We start from the raw sequence: 19983 nt of genomic DNA, 5'->3' as shown, positions 1-19983 counted from the left end.
CTCAAAATCAACTCCTTCTAATTGAAGTTGGAGCTGAAAGCGAGCTAATGTTCAAAGAAAGTGGCCGCCAGACCAACGAAATTACATTTTTTTTTTTTTTGGACGATGGGGGAACATCTAATCAAAGGGGCAGGGAAGGAGGGGCTGGAATGGGGGAGAAGAAGGAGAAAAGGAGGTCGTACAAGATCCTTCTCTGGTTCACAAAAGTCAGAGACACGGGCGCTTCTCTCCAGAACAAAGACACCGCGGCCCATTCACGAAAGGGAGAGAAAAAGAGAAAGCAGCATAAAAGAACGAAAGTAAAGGAGGGGAAATATAAGAGAGAGGGAGGGAGGGAGGTAAAAAGAGAGAGAAGCTTTAAGAGGAAAAAAGCGCAGAGAACAGCGCTAACCCAAGCAGGGACACACCTTAGGCTAGCGCTGAGAGAAAAACCCAGGAGGCCCGTCGTCAGCCGCCCGGGGCTCGGAGCCACAGGGTTGGTGCTGAGGTTAAAAGAAAGAAACGAAATATATCCCCACCCCGCGTTCTGGGAAAAGGCGCTGGCTGGAGCGCACTGGTCCTGGGGGCTGGAGTATGTGGACATCCTGGGGCGCGCATCGTGGGTGCCCGACACTGGCCAGAGTTCTGGCCAGCGCACTATGTGCTTGGGTTGGCCCTCCAGTGATCTGGCGCGTGCCCTTGCCACATCCCTCAACCTCACGCATTCCTGCCGCCTTCGGGCTCTGTTTCGCCAGCAGCCGCAGCACCCGACTTGGGTCAGGCTCAGCGAGGTGGGACCGCCGTGCGCATTGGAATGTGCCCGCGCAGTCCCCAGGGCCCGCCGCTCTAGAGTTCGGCGCTCTCGGTTCCAGATGCTGTCACCAGTCTCGGGGAAGTCGGGAGGTATCAAGTAGCACGGATTTTTTTTTCCTAATGAGAGTATTTATCTAATCCCAAATTGTAAGCGAATTTTCTTAATGCTCAGCCCATAAAACCCCGGGATTAAGAAAAGAAAAAGAGGGGAGAGGGAGGAGAGTAGAGAGGAAGAGAGACTAAGATGAAAGTTTCTTGAAAGCGGGCGCAGAGGATTGAGGCGGCCGTCGTTAGGCAAATGTCCAGGTGGGAGACGCTGGGCCAGAAGCCACGACTGTTCCAACCTCTGCCGCAGCGCATGGAGGGAAAGTGGGGACAACGCCGGAGGAGGTGAAGCCTTCCCAGCTCAAGGCCCCCAGGCCGGGAGGAGGCAAGGGAGCTGGGCCCCGAGACCGGATCCAGCATCCAGGTGACCTGGAGGCCGGGCCAGACTCTGGAGGACGCTTGGGACAGGGGGAGGGGTTTGGCTCGGGGGACTAGGGATCCTGGCCAGGGGCGGAAGTTCTGCACTGGCCCGCAGACTGTGCCCAAGCTAGCCCGCCGCCAACGCTTATTGCTCGTTCAAAGGTCCATAGCCTTTTTCCGCAGCGCAGCTTTCGGGTTCCTGGCCCCCCAACATTCAGGGTTCGCGCAGGCTCTCAGGAGCCGGCAACTGGGCAATATGCAGCGAACTTGGGACGCGGGCAGGCCTGACTCCACCAGCACCCCCGGGTCCGCGCTCCACTGCCGCTGAGGGGCGGTCGGGCGCCACGGAGCAGCCCAAATTGAAACCCTGAGAGCCTCGAGATTGAAGCTGGAGGGGGAAGGTAGAGGGGTAGCCAGGCGGCCCCTGGACGCCCTAGTAAATCTGGGGCACGGAAGGGTTCGTCACTTGGCAGATCGGGAGTGGCTTGCGGGGCGGAGGAGAACAGGCTCTCGGCAAAGCTTCTCCGGAGGAAAGTTCCTGGAACCCAGCGTAAATGTAGTGCTGGCCGCCCAGGCTCCAGGCTGCTTGGGGAGGAGATTTCCGTCTGCCGGTTTCCCCGGGCTTAGAACGGGTTTGTGAGAGCTTTCCCCAGAGAATAGCAGCTCTCTCTCTGTTCTGCTCAAATAGAGGGGGCAAACACCCGATTTCATTGAGTTCCAGTAACTTTTCAATAACTTTAGAAAAAAACAATCCTTGTCATGATGGAATTCTACCACAGCAAGTGTTTATCAATTTCAAAGAGTGGCAATTGAGATGGTTTCGTGCTTTTTGAACGAAATCGGGTTGTGTGTGTGTACTTTCGCACACACGCGTACTTATATGTGATCTAGGCTAAAGTATAAATGCTAGCTCACTGTTTTCTCTAAATTTCCAGACTTGTTGAACGAGCTTTCTTTGTTTGGACACCCCTACAGAGGACTGATGGAAATTACCATAGAATCACCAGTTTGCCGTATTCTAGAACTTCTTATAAGTCCTCTTTCTCTCATCTCCTACACACATACCTGCACACTCTCCCCTCCCCCAGCAATAATCTCTTCCTTTCACTTTAGTACCTACACACAAGCTGGTTATCATAAGATATAATTCTCCCTCACATAATTACAAACTAACAAAAGTAGTAACACAGAAAATTCATCAAGATATTAAGTATTTTTTTCAGCGATGTAGAATCACAAATTTTCTCAAATCTTTAACAGAGACAATCCTTTGCAAAAGAGATGATGGTTTATATAGCTTAAGCGTATAACTAATTGCTTTTCAATTCGAATTTGTGTGTCAGCAGGGCCCCTCTGGGATGGTGTAAACCTACTCAGCTCCAAATACAGCACAGTATTCTGCCCTGCATTCCACAGGAACATTTTCTACATGAAAAGTCTACCGATGCACAAACTTCCACTCAAACCAATGTCCAGCTTTATTGCAAGAAAGTAGCAGCAGTGTCTAAGGTAAGAAAGTTTCTGCTTTTATTGAAAATTTATATGACTCAGTATTGTAATAAATAAACAACCATTTTTCACAAAAAAATGACAGTGCTATGCTAGAGAAGAAAATATTAAATGGGGGGGTTACTTGTAGTAGCAAGACAATTATCAATACAGAATAAATATTAACAGCATTCTTGAGCCAATGTTGAGACCCAACAAAATGTAGGAACCAAGCAAAATGTAATAAATAATTATCCAGAGAAAAAGATGGTGCATTCTCAGATAAGACTGCCTTTATAAACTGATGAATGTCAATTAGTCCCATCCTCACAGCTCACCTTCAAACCATAGGGCTCATCTCTGGCTATGTTAAAGAGCCATCCTCTGAGGAAGGTAGAGGAGAAGAACTCTATTATCCTTACTGAAACTAAAACAAATGCAGAAAACTCCACTGGTAAATACACAGTTTAATAAGCAGACTGAATATGATCTAACTATAAAATTTAGGTAACAGAGTAAGTGTTACATATGGCAGGACTGGAATGAAATCATGACATTTTTCTTATCCCCTTGTTTCCCCCCTCCCACTGTCATTATGCTATTACCAACACAAAAATGTTTTAAATTTTCCTCCCATCAAAAAATGAAGGAAAAAAAAAATGAGAAGTATGTTTTTCTTTTGTTGAACAGTTCCTTCAACACCGCCAATACCAATCACTCACAAGGTGTTTGTGTAAATCTATTTTACATGATTTCAAGGAAATTATTAACTCACACACAAAAAATCCTTAACAAAGCTATTTTGGAATTCTGTATATTATCTGGAAGTGAGGGAGGAAAAAGGGTGGTGGTGGTGGTAAAGAAGTACAATCCAGTCAAACAAAATGTTAAAAGTCCTAAATCGACGAGTCTGACTTTTTCTGGTCTAGAGAACCAAGACTCTGAAATCTTGGGAGAGATTCTGCTCTGACGGCTATTGAAGAACACATTTCTCCTCTTTCTTGGCCATCTTGCCTTTGTTTTGCTCCAGAGTTCGCTCCAAATGCTCATCTTCTTCTTCGGCCCTGGATGTCAGAGAAACAGGAAAAGAAAATTATTTTTCTTCGTAGAGGGCAGAGCAGCACTCCGCTCTAGCCCCGTATTTGGATCCCCAGCGGGACTGGGAAGCACCAGGCCATCTGGAGGTTGCCTCAGCCCTCCGGCGACCTCTGGACTGAACTTTCCACACACTTCTCGGCTCCTCCGCAGGTGGCCCAGACTCTACCCCGATCCCGCGGCCCACTCACTGCTTCTCCTGAGCGTCCAAGTCCCTGACGAGCGCGTCGCGCTTGTTCACCAGGGCCACCAGCTCATCTAGCAGGAGCTGTTCCCGTCGTTTCTGGGCCTCGGTCTTCTGCCAGTCTGTAGGGGACGGGAGGCTAGTTACCCACCGGCGGGGCCCACCCCCACCCTCCTCTTCCCGCCTTTTTGTTTTCTTAGATTTCACGGCAAACCATGTCACAGAGCCCCTAAGCTAAGTGTTTTCTGAGGCGCAGGGTGGGGGGAGTTGGCTGTCGTGGTGAGGGTTTCACTGCTAAAATCCTACTTTCCAAATATTCCCCGCAGATGGAGATAGCTACTGCAGAGTGGGAACCCTGCTTAAAACCAGGTGTGAGCGGTGGCTAGCCTGAGGTGCGCACCTGAATCCAGCCAAAGTGGGGGAGGGGAGCTGGAGGCCCAGAAGTTGTTGGCCCAGAGGTTGGTGGTGGGGGAAGTGGGTAAATAAGGAGGCGGGAAACAGCGAGGGGCGATAAAATCATTCGGAAAGGGCTAGAGAATATGCCTGCGATCCTATCCTCCTCCCCCACCCCCACTCTCACCCCAAACAGCCCATTCTTCGCTAATTTCCTCTTCGCTCTATTTTAGCAGTTGGATGTATCTCACACTGGGCGCCATATGCTTCACAATAACTTTAAAAGTAGTGAATCGGCTAATTAGCATTTTTCTTTGAAGTAAAAAATAAATTTGCTCTGCAATATTACACTGCAGCTCTCGATCGCATCACAGCCAGTTTTCTTTTGGAGACGTTTGCTGCATGGTTTCAAATCAAAGCACTTTTGCAAAGGAAAAAATACATATTTTTGAAATCCCATGTTAAAGGTTGCAAAATCCGATGGGCAGTGCTCTTTCCAGGGTGGGGCGAATTTTTTTTTTCAACTTTTAGGTCCCAATAATATATTTCCTAATTTTTGCTGGTCTGATAATTTTCTTCAGATGAGCAGCAATTTCATTTAATAAAAACAAGACCAAATCGAACATTTAAAACACTTTTGAAATCAAAGCCAACTGCTCTCTGGCCAGACTGTAAGGGCTTGTAGCTGTCAATCAACCCCCAGTCTACCCCGCCTCCCTCATTAGGAAGGTAAACAATGAAAAGAAGAAGTAGATGATGAGGCAGATAGCAGAACAAATGAGGACCTATAGGGAAACAGGACACCAGCTTTTTAAAAAAAAAAAGGGGGGGGGGGAGTCGGCCACTGACTCTTGCAGCCCCCTTCCCCCAGCAAAATGCACTTTCCAAAAAACAGAGGAGTGCAATCCTTTCGGGTTTCTCTCTTCTCTCTCTCCATTGCCCTGGGCAATCATGTTAAAACTCACATGGCTGGTGCTTATTCAGATAAACCTAACAATGCACACCGCTGGTTACCATGTGAATCTTCACAAACCACACAAGAATGTGCTGGTTCAAATCCCCCCCGACCCCCTCCAAAGCAAAATTTATTCAAGACAGCAAACTGCTCAGCAGCTTTATGAAAGCAAATGGTGCTAGAGGGAATTCTATCTTGTATTTACAAATTAAAAATTAGATGCATCATCATGCAATAAAGGTTAGAATAGCAGCAAAAAGCTAGAATGGTCTATTCAATTTTATCACTATTCCTTTCATTACAAGCTCAAACCATCCATACATATATAAGAGAAACATGCTATATGTTAATTATTCACATTCAATACAAAACATCACACAAATAAATTCATTAAATAAGTGATCACTATTACATTCTTATAAAAAAAAGTGGAATATTCCATAGCATAGAGAGGTATAAAGAAACTATTACTAGGGAAAGCTTTTTTTCTAAATATAAGAATTTTAAAAATAATAAAGAGCAAAAATGAAGAGAAGCCTTATCTATCAATTGTCGTCTTTGTATTTCAATGAAACTGAGGAACAGGAATGCTGGAAATTTTTTTAATCTGGTTCTTGTTCTTAAATCAGTCTTATTCTACACAGTAGGTAAATTAATAGACTCTCCAGGTTGGAAAGATCTTAAAGGTCACCTAGTCTAATTTCAGGTAACTGTAGTTCCAGAAATATTAACTCAGAAAAAAATCCTGCTAAATTTATAAAAGACTCAAAACTAAATTTTACAATTATTAAGATTATTAGGTTTGATGAATATTATTTTTTCTATTTCTAACTTTAAGATATCATTCTCATTATAACCTTTCATTTATAATTCTTTACTTCTGAAACATTTTGAAAGGGCTTTACAATTGGAAAATTTTTCTGCAATACACAAAAAGTAGAGTTAAATTAAAAATTAAAAAATTGTTTTAAACCAAAATTTTTTTTAATAACACACATAATTTTCTTTATTATTCTGTCTGTGAACTTGACCAGTCATTTTTAAGGTTTTAATTAGTAATTTAAAACACCAGCATTTGTTTAATATTGAAAAAATTAGGACTTTATATGGATAAAAAAGGAACTTCAAAACAATTTTTAACTCCTTTAATATTGAATAATTTTTTAAAATCTTAACTTTTTCCTAGCTTAAATTATGGCATTTCCCATAATTGTAATGAAAGCATTTTAAAATTAAGAATATTTAGGTAATTTTCATCATTTCAGAGTTAAATTTAATTGGCATAAGAATTTAAAATATCCCAGCATAAATTTATAGCATTTTGAAAATATTAAATCTGTCACTACAGTACTACATTGATATGTGTCTACAAAATATTCGTCAACTGTAGAGGAAATAGCTATGAGCAGTAAATAGATTTTACATTAATAAAACTATACTTTTATATTATATTTGCTTTCTCATAATGAGAATAAATTATATATACATACAAACTCAAATATACACATACATATGTTTATATACACATACATATATATTTGAATGCTAATTTGAGAAATTGAAATTACAAACTATTTAAATCATTTGAAAAATTTTAATATTACATTTAAATTGATCAAGATGCATATTTGTATGATCAAGCTTGAATTTTTTAAATTCCCATTTTAAGTGGCTTCACCTAGACATGTTATGTCTTAAAAACCTGGAAAAGTTTATGTGTTACCTGTTACGTGTTTTAAAAAAGGATTACTCACCTATAACACCAGTCACAGCTAGCTAGCTGCACTGACTTTGGCTTAGACAGACTACAATGTGGGTTCTGATTAATTTAAAGATTCCAGTGTACTTTTCCTACAAAAGCCATATCCTCTCACAACAAATAGGATTAAGTTTTGATGCTGCATTTGAGCCAAAGTGTTGAAATAAAGAGATTCTGTTTATGTCCATCTGCACTGAGCTGTTTTGTTAATTTAAAAAACTCTTTTTTATATATAGGGCCAATTATTCATTCCTCAATTCAGTTTATTTGCTGAAGTTGATAATTACTTTGAAAAAAAGCAAAAGAAATACCTATAAACACGTTAATAGAAAGGACCTTAAGTTCTTACAGTAAACCTTCAACCTTGCCACTATAAATAAGCCTGGCACTTTGATGAAAATTAACACTAGTTTTGTAAAGAGCACATTGGGGGATTGCAGTCAAGTCTTATCTTTAGTTCCAGTCAACTAGCAATCCTGAAAGAGTTTGCATCATCATCAGAACAGACCATTTGATAGGATTCTACCGCTGTACCTAATCAATCTATGGAAGACTGTGGCTGTGCTGTGTAACAAAGCTAAAATAGATTTACAAATGGGGTTTTAGGGGATAAGCTCCTCCACAGGATTACATATTGATTTTAAATATAAAAAGCTTATCATATAAACCATAACTACAAAAATAGTGAACCTATGCATAAATCCCTTTAGAAGAGCACCCACTTCAAACTCTAAGCCAAGAATAAATCAAGATGTACAGGATCCTAGAGAAGATCCATTTCTTGTGCAGAAAATGAACATACCACTTTATGAAAGCCCACCTCAATGTGTGCAGAAATGAATTTATCTTTCCTGAGGGGGCATTAAATAATCTGGAACAAAAAAAACTATAGGAAAAGTATCTAAAACATGTTTGTTAGCTTGAGGGATCCTACAACTTAGCTCAGAAGAGTCAAACTCCTGCCATAAAAAACACCTCAGGAAAAAAATATTAAAAAACAGGTCAAAGTGATTATGGATTCTCAGAAAAATAGATGTATTGAATGTTATTTATTTGCTTCTAAACCAACCTGTTAATGTTTCTTTCACTGTGCATAGCTATTAATAGTCCGTACTTTTCTCCCAGTGAATAGTTTCAGCAGCAGATTTATTTGAAAAGATTCCAGTTTATTTATTGCTAAAACTATTTGGCTATAAGTAGAAGAGACGAGAGGAATGAACTTTAAAACAAAGAAAAGCAAAACAAAAACAACTAGCATTGCCTATACAAATGTTTTTTCATGGTGTTTTAACACTGGAAAAGGCTATTGAACTGCATGTGTGTCCATTCTAAGGGTTAGCTCAGAGGACCTGGTCTTCACAGAGCTGATCTTCACTAAGATTAGAACTAACCTCTCCAGGACAGCCCAGCCCACATACTCCCCAGGCTAGTGGGACAGCCCTCTTTGTAAGAAAGTATCTTTATTTGTAATCAACAGGCTGGTCCTTTCTTCAAGTCTCCTTTTTCCCTCAACCAGCAACGGAAAAGGAAACTGGCTGCAAGAGTCAAGGGACAGTCACATATGGGACAATGTAATTAAAAAAACAAAAGAGAATGATAAAAAAAAAAACAAACACTAACAATTGTATTAAAGATGTTTTAAAAAGAAAAATATTACTTCTCTCTTCTTCAAAAGTGTGACTTTCTACTAGTTTTCTGTTATGTACAAGAAGGTCAGACATAAAATGTTAGATATGACTGTAAGTCTAGTATTTAGGGATAGGATTGCCACTGAAACTGGGCTTTTTAAATATGTGTCATGGCCCTCTTTTTAAGATAGATATTTGGTAATAAATCTGTTCTGGGGGATAGAACCAATTATCTGCCTTAAAAGTCAACTGCATTGTATCAAGCTATATTTTAGGAACAATTAATTTTCTGTCTATGAAAGGATAGGTTAAAAAATATAAAGAATATTCTATGTTGAGTGCAATATAAAATGAATCTATAAATTGTATGAGTTATATACTATATATATATACACTATATAAATAGTATTTGCTGTACCTGCTTTTCTTTTCTTTTTCTTTTTTTTTTTTTTGAGACAGAGTCTTACTCTGTCACCCTTGGTAGAGTGCTATGGAGTCACAGCTCACAGCAACCTCAAACTTTTGGGCTCAAGTGATTCTCTTGCCTTAGCCTCCTGAGTTGGAACTATAGGCGCCTGCCACAACGCTCAGCTAGTTTTTTGTTGCAATTGTCATTGTTGTTTAGCAGGCATTGGCTGGGCTCAAAACAGCTGGCCTTGGTGTATGTGGCTGGCACCCTACCCTGACCTACAGTCCCTGAGCCTGTACCTGCTTTTTTCAACTTACGAGTTTTCCTATCTCTTTTAACAACTACTATACCATGACTACAAAAATTATATTGAAAGGAAAACATACCATTTAGTATACTTGTGTACTTTATTTCAATGGCAAGTTTCACAGAACTTTTAAATAATTTTGACACATTTTATTGCCATTATCCATAGTACAATTTGGATGGCCAGTTGAAGGAAGTTGGCTAACGGAAACCTTTTAAAATAAAGTAAGTCAGATTTCTAAATGTTGACATACAAATGTTGCCAGTGGTATTTATTAAGTGAGATTATGGCTATAAATATAATTTAAAATATAATTTCTATAAATGCATATGGTAGTATTTAGATAAACAGCATGCATTTTAGTATTTATTAAAATATTTTAAGAACACAAGGTTTTCACTTGGCTTTCCCTTAGATACTTAAATTTCTAGTTTCTGAACTAATTGGAATTGACTTATTATGGATCAGGTACCTTATCAGGTGAAGAATGAAATTACCATGGACAGTCAATGGGTTAAGAGGTCAATATAGAATAGGAAAATCAATTTGCATTGATTAGACAAAAGGTCCATTTTACTGAGCCCAAAGGATTAGCTTGTAAGCAGACATCTTTGAACTCTAAGACATTTTTACTGAGAGGTATAAAGAATGCAGCATTATGAAAAACCTAAAAATTTTTTAAAAATAATCATTTATCGTAAATGCCACACAGTTAAGCTAGCTGATGTTTATTGATAATATGAACGATGTGTAGGATTACTACATAATTCATTTAAAAACTTTATGAAAGGGGTAAAGTATTTTATTTATCTCTTATGCCAATCTTTGCCTGAATATTCACTTAATAGAAGTTGGAATCTTAAGAACTATAGTAGATTGGACAGTGACTTATTTTAATATTGCCATCAGTTAAATATTAAAATAAAATTTAGAGTTCGTGAAAAATCAAAATGAGAAATCTTTCCCAAACCTCCCCAGTGGAAACAACTTTAAATTATACATAAGTAAAATATAATTAAATCAATTATGTCCTTATATTTTCCATTTTATAGACATTTAAACTTAACAGATCAGAAGTGAACATAAGTTTCTACTATTATTAATAGCAAACATCATTATCTATCTGAAGGTTTATATATAGATTGGTACTACTTTCTGCCTCTAAGGCATTTATGTGCAATTCCAACAGGTCCCTAGTAGACCAGACTTAGTAAAACCAGATGTGTATCACACTCTTCAAATCTTTTTGACACCTCACCAGACCACAGCATTTCTTACCTTCAATGGCTAGCATTGCCCGCAATTCCCGGTTCAGCAGCTCGTACCTCCGTTCTAAATCATGTTCTTTTTCCCTAGGCAAGTTGCAAAAGTTCATCAATATGCTAATTACTAAATCATTAAACACTTAAAGGAACCTTTAGGTTACATTGATTTTGGGACTCATAACTGACTTTTCTCTTTAACTTTAAGCCACTCCAAACAAATGATACACAAACCTAAAACCTTCCTCAGTGTACTATTTACTAGTGCTATTATTTTCCTACTTCAATTCTGAATAGGCACAGAGGTATATTTTAATTTGAGGATTAAGTAGTTTCATTCCTCAACGCTTCTTGTATTAAGTGCCAGGTATAAGACTACTTTCGAAAATAATTTTTTTCACAGTTCATAATGAAGATTCTTTTGTCCAAAACTCCATATGAAAAGAAAGAACACAAGAAACAGAAATTACTACAAGTGCAAATATAATATAGAGACAAAGATTCAGGATTAGTTTAAGTTTTGTGCTTCATCATAACTCTTTTGTAAAGTTCAAGCATGGCAGAAATTATAAAATTAGAGGTTTTCACTAAAATAAAAAAATTTCAGCCTGCTCATTCCCACACTAGGTGGCATACTGCAAGAATACTATTAGTGAGCAGAAAGGAACAAGCATTACATCCTATAGTGAACTAAATGATAAAGACTAAAAATGCTTATATTTAATCTAATCTTCATTTTATTGTAATTCTTGCCATTGTAAAAAGGTCACTTCTGTTTTATTAATTAATCTCTTATCCCAAAATTTAGAGTAACATCTGTAGATTATAAATGTACTTTTGTCCTTATTCAAAGTTATTTTTATTTTTTTAACTTAGAATTTGTTGTTAAATAAACTTCAATTTTATTTCTCTTCCCTCTAACCCTCAATATATCCTTTTTCCCACAAGTGATTTATTTCTGAAACATGAAAATTGCTTAAATTCCATGCCTTCTATATAGTAGACACCTTTTTATAGTGTCTATCATTCCATTTAAAAATTCTTATTATTTAAATAAAAACTGTTATATATTATTTTAAGTATTATATAAAAGTTACTGTAATCTCTAAGGAAAGAAAACAATAAATATAAAACTACAAAGAGGAAATAACAAAAAGCCTAGGATTTATCAATGTTGTAGGAAAAACAAGCATAATCATGAGTACTTACAGAAGAGAGAGCTGGTTCATTCTCCTTATTAAGGCATTTTTCTTATTAACTAACATAAACCATTCCTGCATCATAGCTTCTTCTTCTTCTGTATTCCTTCCTACAATTCAGAAAGTTATCTCTTATTATATGATATTATACAAGCCAAATAATAGTTTATCACAAGTTTTTTTAACATGGAAAAATATTTTAGCCACTCCAATAATATGTATTAAACTACTTATAGTAATCTAAGATTAAAATCCAAAGATTTCTTGGAAAAAAAGAAATCAATATTTAAAAACTCATAAGCCAATCTTCTAGAGCTGATGTTATTCAGCATATATATTTTAGCCCCCCTGAACATACCTGTAGATCATATTAACACTAAGTACAGTAAACAAAATGTTTCACCTTTTAAATCCTCCCCAGAGGCTGACTTGCTATTATGTTTCAGTCAGGAACTCATGGTGTTGACAGACATATAGTGATGATTAAAAAAAAAAAAAAACACCCAAAAAACTGTAACATTAAAAAATCATTATGTGAATCACAAGACTAGAAGGAAGATCAGTGAAGTCCAGAGACTGTGAAAGCTTCCGCTGTAAACATTTGCTTTTTTTCTTATTTTCCTCCACTAAACTAAACTAAGATATACCCATAATTATCATTCTGGAACATATTATCCTTAGTAAAGTAAACCACTTATAAATTATTAAATACATTGTAAATGACCAGGGTACAAAAAAGTACCTACAGTTACTTGTGAAAAAAAAATTACAGCAAAGATAATAATGTTCAGAAAACATTTGAACAGGGAGACAATCTAACATTTTAGATTATAAAGTCACAGATTGAATACAGGAGATACTTAAAATTCACTATCCCTAATACTCATTCCATCATCTACATCACCCCCAAGGCTAGTATATTAAGAATTATAATAAGGTATAGTAAATATATGGCATTATTCATGTAGAAGTGGGCCACAATTGTACTCAAGAAAAAATATTAATTCTCCCCATCTTTTTTCTCCACTTTCCTTCAAATTATACCTGGTCAAATTTACAACTTTTTGATTTTTTTTCCTGAATTGCTCCTGTGATTGATTTATTGCTTTGCAACATGTGCTCAGCATTCATAGGGTTAACTTAAATATCTAATAAAAAATTAAAAATCCCAGCTAAGATTATTAATCCCTAAGTTTTATTTTCTTTTTAAGTGAGATATTTCCTTTTAGCTTTCAAACACACTGCAAGTCTATTTAAAAAATTCAAACAATAGAGATGTATAATTGAGTAAAAAGTCAAGTCTACTGCTCTTTCACCAACCCCACACTCCCCACTTCTCTTCAGAAACAAGTACTATTACAGTTTAGCATATCTCCTTCCAGACCACATAGATATAGCTATGTCTATCACATACATAAACACACATGTGTCTATGTCTATAAGCACATATAGCTTTCTTTCCTTTAACATAAGTGAGCTTATGTACTAGCCTCTGAGATGTTTTGTCATGTTGTCCAAATACCTACCTCATTCTTTTTAATGCTTGCATAAATTATGTGAATACCATAATTATTTAAATATTTCCACATTAATAAATTTAAAGAAATTTTTAAAATGAAAAGAATATAAAAAGCTAATCTGTGTGTAAAAGATTAAACATGTATTTTCAAAGCATCCCTGTAAAACAGATATTTGTTGTTCGTCATTAGGGAGAACGGTGAGGACGTATGCCTTCATTAAATGCTGCTAAAACTAATGGTATGAAGCCGACTTAGGATAGATTTCTTTTAGAGTCTGAACAAAAGTCTTTATTGTTTTACAGTATTTTTAATCTCTCTTTTAGGGTAGCTGGTTTTGTATTCACTTTGGACCATGTGATGTCTTGACACTGGTCATGTGATATAGGCTGCGATAGGCACAAATCCCTGGGCAGCAACAAAAGAAGAAAGAGTAAAAAGAAAAAGCTGAGAAAAAGCTTGCAATTTGGAAAAAGGCCAATTGTATCCTGGTGAAGGCCTTTTTGATCAGTGAAATGCCACATGTGTGCAATATTAATAGGTGTAGATTTTATGATATTTTATTTTTTGATTAAAGACTTAATTCTTGTGTTTAAAACCTAAGTGGATTCTAAAAATACAGAGATATTAAAACTTTGTTTTGAGTTTAACTTAACCTATAATTGAGGCTTTCAGGCAATACTAGAAGCAACCAGCCTACTCTTAAATTAGCATCATTTTCTTCAATGGAACACTGCTTCCTTGAGAATAATAATATTGATGTGGTACTGTGTTATTTTCAGTTTAACTCATGCCTATGATTTTTGGATAAGAATAAAAGATCCTCCTCCCTTAATTGTTAGGAAATAACCAATAACAAGAGAATTTCGTATTTCAAAAGGAAATAAGCCTAAGAGTAAGAAATACTTAAAGACACATTACACATTGCTATATGGATTATTTAAATTAACTGAAAAAATATTTTGTGTTATTAAATCCTTATCTGAAGTAGAATGCAAAGATGGAAGTCTATACTTAGCCTAGTAATAAAAAATTAAAATTTCTTGTAATATGTCATGACACTATTGTTTTTAGGGATTTTAAATTTTTTAAATTTAAAAAGCTTTTAAAAGCCAGTAAGTTGAACCATTACAAATTAATCCTGACTTTAATAACTGGTTAAAGACCCCTTTAGCTTTATAAGTAACAAAAAATATTAAAGCCTGTGATCACAGTGAGCTTTTCTCATTTCTCCTCTAACCATTTGTTATTTAATCCAATACTAGTAATCCAATTTGTCCATCAGACTTTTAAAGGGCAGAATGCAACTTCCTCAGCTTAGACACTTTTCAAAGTACAATATATTTTTCAAATGAATGCTGGATGTTTCATTTTTCCCAACTGTTCCTAGCTCTAATGCATGAGGAAAAAAAGAACAAGATGAACATTGTTCATACTGATTAAGTAAGAGCTCATTAAAGAGCTGTCAGTGCGGTACTTTGAATATGCATGAAGCATATAATCAGATCTAGTACCGTCACTAGAAGAGAATACGGTAAGTACAAAGGATTGATTTAATTACTTAGAGTGGGCTGTGGTGGTAAAGCAGTCTTGTTAGTGCAAAAAGAAAAAGAGGTTGTATTCTGGCACTGTTAGAAAAAAGAGAGTTTTAGCTTCTGCCACAATACCTAATCTCAGAATAAAGCACTTTACATTGTAGCTTAAAATGAAGATTGTCATTATTTTATAAAATGGCCATAAATCATTTAATCTTGTTTAACCTCACCTGGTTAACTACCTCTTTTTCAAAATTATCCTTAATTTGTAATTACTACCACATTTTTGTCACCTTAGCGCCAATACTGATACTTTTTTTAAATTTTATTTTTTTTTCAGTTTCATGACCTGAAAAATTCAAGATATATAGAATTTTATACATCAATTAAAATTTTATATATCAATGACATATTACAAGAAATTTGAAGGCCATTTTGAAATAAAACTGACAATATACTACTGTTTGGTCTATAGCTAGTAAAATATGAAAGCATGGCACATTTGTTACACTATATTTTAAAACATATTACCTCATATTTATTACAAACATGTTACTAATAAGAACATTATAGAAACTACTTGAGTAGCTTTTATTTTAGCCTAGCAAAGCATTTGGCTAGTTAATGTAATCACTGGTAATATTTTTTCCTATTTCCTTAAAGATATTTGTTTTCTTCCTTTCTCTAGGAATGCAACATCTTTTCTCATATCCCAATATTTGAATGTCATTTTTTAAAGTCAATTATTTTAAAATGGAGTATGATTTGTAAAAATTATTAAATAATCAAAAATAATGAATAATGGCAGGAAAAGCAACTATCTGTAAATATAACTTCAAATCATTCTATCACAGTTAACAAAAACTACTTAATAGAAAGTAGCATATAATACACAGCATGACATGCAGTATAAATATATTTAAATGTCAATTGACTATACCAACCACTTTTATATTCTATCTCCTCCAAAAAAATGACATAAAGTTAACATTTCATTCATTCATTCATTCAAGAATTTGTATGTGGCTGGGCATGATGGCTCAAGCCTATAATCCTAGCTAGCACTCCAGGAGGCTGAGGCAGGAGGATCACTTGATGTCAGGAGTTTGAGACCAGCCTGAGCAAGAGCAAAACCTCATCTCTACTAAAAAATAGAAAAGTTACCCATGTGTAGTCCCAGTTACTTGGAAGCTGAGGCAAGTTGTCTTTAAAAAAAAAAAAAAAAACCCAAAAAGGGCGGCTCCTGTGGCTCAGAGGAGTAGGGCACCAGCCCCATATGCCAGAGGTGGGGGGTTCAAACTCAGCCCTGGCCCAAAACTGCAACCCCCGGCAAAGTATGTAGTTATATAATTTATTTTTTCAGAACTACTGCATTTAATGTAAATTTTAAAAATTAATAAAAGTGATGGGCGATGCCTGTGGCTCAGTGAGTAGGGTGCTGGCCCCATATACTGAGGGTGGCGGGTTCAAACTCAGCCCCGGCCAAAGTGCAACAAAAAAATAGCTGGGCGTTGTGGTGGGCACCTGTAGTCCCAGCTACTCAGGAGGCTGAGGCAAGAGAATCGCTTAAGCCCAAGAGCTAGAGGTTGCTGTGGTGCTATGGCACTTTACTGAGGGTGACAAAATAAGACTCTGTCTCTAAAAAAAAAAAAAAGTGATGCCAAGCCCCTGAAATTATGAGTCATTTTAAAAACTGTCTTATATAGCTGGGTGTTGTGGCAGGCACCTGTGGTCCCAGCTACGTGGGAGGCTGAGGCAACAGAATTGCTTGAGCCCAAGAGTTTTGAGGTTGCTGTGAGCTGTGATACCAAGGCACTCTACCCAGGGCGACAGATTGAGACTTGTCTCAAATAAATAAATAAAACTGTCTTATAATCAACTTTTCCTAATTAACCTTTCACCATAAAATTATTACCTATTTAGAAAGATAGGCAGTGAATTTTGTAAGCAGTGAATTCTTACATAAATGCAAAATGAAGAACAATACAGAGTTGGCGAAATAGAACATGAATTTAATGGGCAAGAGCAAATACACATAAGTGTAGGCTGCAATCTTGCAAGAGCCCCATAGTGGGGATGGCAGACTAGTGATGATAGCCCTTCAAGGACACAACACAGTAAACTAAACCAAGCATAGAAACAAAAGATCTGCCATTACAAATTGTCCTAATGGTCATTTACAATAATATGCTGACCTTCAAACGACATACTACAATAGAGAGACACATGAAGGTATCCAACTAACTGGTGCTGGAAAAACATTCTATTTAATGGATGAGAAAGATGAATTTGCTATTGTTATGTAGAATCATGGAGACATTAACTCCTAAGCCAACATTATTTCAGGACTCTAGTGCCCCAGTTTTAGAAAATATTTACATGTAGGACATAGAGCTATATTAAGAAAATTAATTTTACTATATAAGCAAATGTTTCTGTTACAAGAATATCCTCAAACAGCATCAACATAAATTTTTTGCCCTTGGTAGAGTGTGGTGACATCATAGCTCACAGTAACCTCAAACTCTTTGGCTTAAGCAATTCTCTTGCCTCAGGCTCCCAAGTAGCTGGGACTACAGGCGCCCGCCACAATGCCCAGCTACTTTTGGTTATAGTTGTTACTGTTGTTTGGCAGGCCTGGGCTGGATTCGAACCCACCAGCCTTGGTATATGTGGCTGGTGCCCTAGCTGCTGATATAAATGTTTTTAATAGTAATTGTCTTTCTTTCTTTCTTTCTTTCTTTCTTTCTTTCTTTATTTATTTATTTATTTTTTGAGATGGTTGCATTCTGTCACCCTGGGTAGAATACCACGGCATCAGCCTAGCTCACAGCAACCTCAAACTCTTGCGCTCAAGAGCTCCTCTTGCTTTAAGCCTCCCGAGTAGCTGGGACTATAGTGGATCTCCACAATGCCTGGCTAGTTTCCTGGGTTTTTTTGTTTATTTTTAGGAGAGATAAGTGGTCTCCATCTTGCTCAGGCTGGTCTTGAACTCCTGAGCTCAAGCATTTCACCGCCTCAGCCTCCCAAAGTGCTAGGATTATAGGCATGAGCCACTACGCCTGTCTATATATTTCTTATAATATTAAGAATATAGGCTAGGCACAGTGGCTGGTGGGAGGATCACTTGAGCTCAGGAGTTGGAGATCAGCTTTAGTAAAAGAGAACCCCCCCCATCTCTACTAAAAATAGAAAGATTAGCTGGATGTGGCAGCAAGCTCTTATAGTCCCAGCTACTCCAGAAGCTGAGGCAGGAAGATTGCTTGGGACTAGGAGCTTGAGGTTGCTGTGAGCTAGAGCAACAGAGTGACACTGTCAAAAAAAGAAAAAAGGAAAAGAGAAAAAAATATGTAAAGCTCTGGAGAAAATCTTGTCTCCTTTTGTTAAAGTAAAATAAAAACTAATACACTCTCTCAAAATAAATTCATCTTTCATTTACCCTTTCGGTGAAACAATGTGGAAAAAGATGCTGCCTCAAATCTCTCCTGCATCTCTTTACACATAACTTTTATGTTTATCTTTTTCTGAGACAAAGTCTCACTCTGTTGCTCCAGGCTGGAGTATCCTGGCATCATAGCTCACAGCCACCTTAAACTCCTGGGCTCAAGCATCTCTTGCCTTAGCCTTTCAAGTCGCTGGGAACATAGGTGCCCACTACACCATCCAGCTAACTTTTCTGTTTTTAGTAGAGATACGGTCTCCTTCTTGCTCAGGTTGGTCTCAAACTCTTGAGTTCAAGCAATCCACTCACCTCAGCGTCTCAGAGTGCTAGGATTACAAGTTTGAGCCACCAAGCCTGGCTACTACACATAACTTCTGACAAGACTATTATGCATGCACTTTCCACAGGAAAAGGCATAGACAATGTCAACAACGTTCTTCCTCAATGAATTTATACATAAAAATAAGTTATTTTTAAAGATTAGATATTAGTAGTCTTCTTGTATTAATTCCTTATTCCTGAATAGAGTCTGAACTTTTTTTTTTTTGAGATAGAGCCTCAAGCTATTGCCCTGGGTAGAGTGTCATGGCATCACAGCTCACAGCAACCTTCAACTCCTAGGCTCAACCGATTCTCTTGCCTCAGCCTCCCAAGTAGTTGGGACTACAGGCACCCGTCACAACTCCCAGCTATTTTTTGGTTGTAGTTGTCACTGTTGTTTGGCAGGCCCAGGTTGGATTCGAACCTGCTGACTCTGGTATATGTGGCTAGCGCCTTAGCCGCTTGAGCTATAGGCGCCGAGCCTGAAGAACCTTTTTGATGCTGAAGATAAGCACTGAATTTCTCAAAAGATAATAAACTAAGCACACAGTTATGACAGAAATAAACAAAAAAGCATTAAAGTAGCCATCCTAAAAAAACTATAACTGATGAAATTTTTTACATTTACTCACGTTTATCATTAAAATATTACATATAGAATGGGGTTACACCCATAGCTTTTCATAAATAAGAGCCTTTAAAAGTATTAATATGACTCACATTTCAGGTAATGCATGATTATGTTGGCTTTTTACAGATGAGCATCTGGCTTAAGTTAAAACATTCAGAACTTTGAAGCTAAATTTATTTTTAAAGGCACATTTAAGATATTTTGTAATATGAAATACAGTGAGTCACTTTTACAGAAATCATTCCATGAAAAAGACAGTAGTCTAACCTACTCAATACTAAAATAAAGCCAATATATGAACTAATGCACACCCATCCAAGAGAAAAACTCAATTTAATGCTCCCACATAATGGGCACAAAGTAAGGGTATATGGCACACCTCCTGAGTGTAGGACACAACTACAACAGAGACCTTACCTAACAAATGCAAACACTGTAACCTAAATCATTTGTATCCTCATATTAATCTGAAATTAAAAAAAAAACCTCAACATAAGATAAAAGATACTGGCTTGGCACCTGTAGCTCAAGCAGCTAGGGCGCCAGTCACATACACAGAAGCTGGTGGGTTCGAATCCAGAGCAGGACTGCCAAACAATAG

General features: G+C 37.2%; 1 protein-coding gene across 3 annotated transcripts in view; it reads right to left on the bottom strand.

The window, feature by feature from the left end:
• Positions 1 to 2762: 2762 nt before the first annotated feature.
• Positions 2763 to 19983, bottom strand: part of EHBP1 (EH domain binding protein 1) — a 381725-nt gene continuing 364504 nt past the window's right edge. For all 3 annotated transcript variants that reach the window (XM_003787947.3, XM_003787948.3, XM_023512117.1), the window contains 4 exons: positions 11947 to 12046; positions 10754 to 10827; positions 4032 to 4146; positions 2763 to 3809 (listed from right to left, as the gene is read on the bottom strand). In XM_003787947.3, the coding sequence (XP_003787995.1) occupies positions 3719 to 3809; positions 4032 to 4146; positions 10754 to 10827; positions 11947 to 12046 (380 nt within the window). In that variant the 3' untranslated portion in view covers positions 2763 to 3718. The remainder of the gene's footprint in view (positions 3810 to 4031; positions 4147 to 10753; positions 10828 to 11946; positions 12047 to 19983) is intronic.

The sequence above is a fragment of the Otolemur garnettii genome, unplaced genomic scaffold, assembly GCF_000181295.1.
Source record: "Otolemur garnettii isolate 467f Iridium unplaced genomic scaffold, OtoGar3 scaffold00024, whole genome shotgun sequence".
Lineage (NCBI taxonomy): Eukaryota > Metazoa > Chordata > Mammalia > Primates > Galagidae > Otolemur > Otolemur garnettii.
The sequence above is the reverse complement of the archived record's forward strand: the minus strand, read 5'-3'. Positions and strand labels throughout refer to the sequence as shown.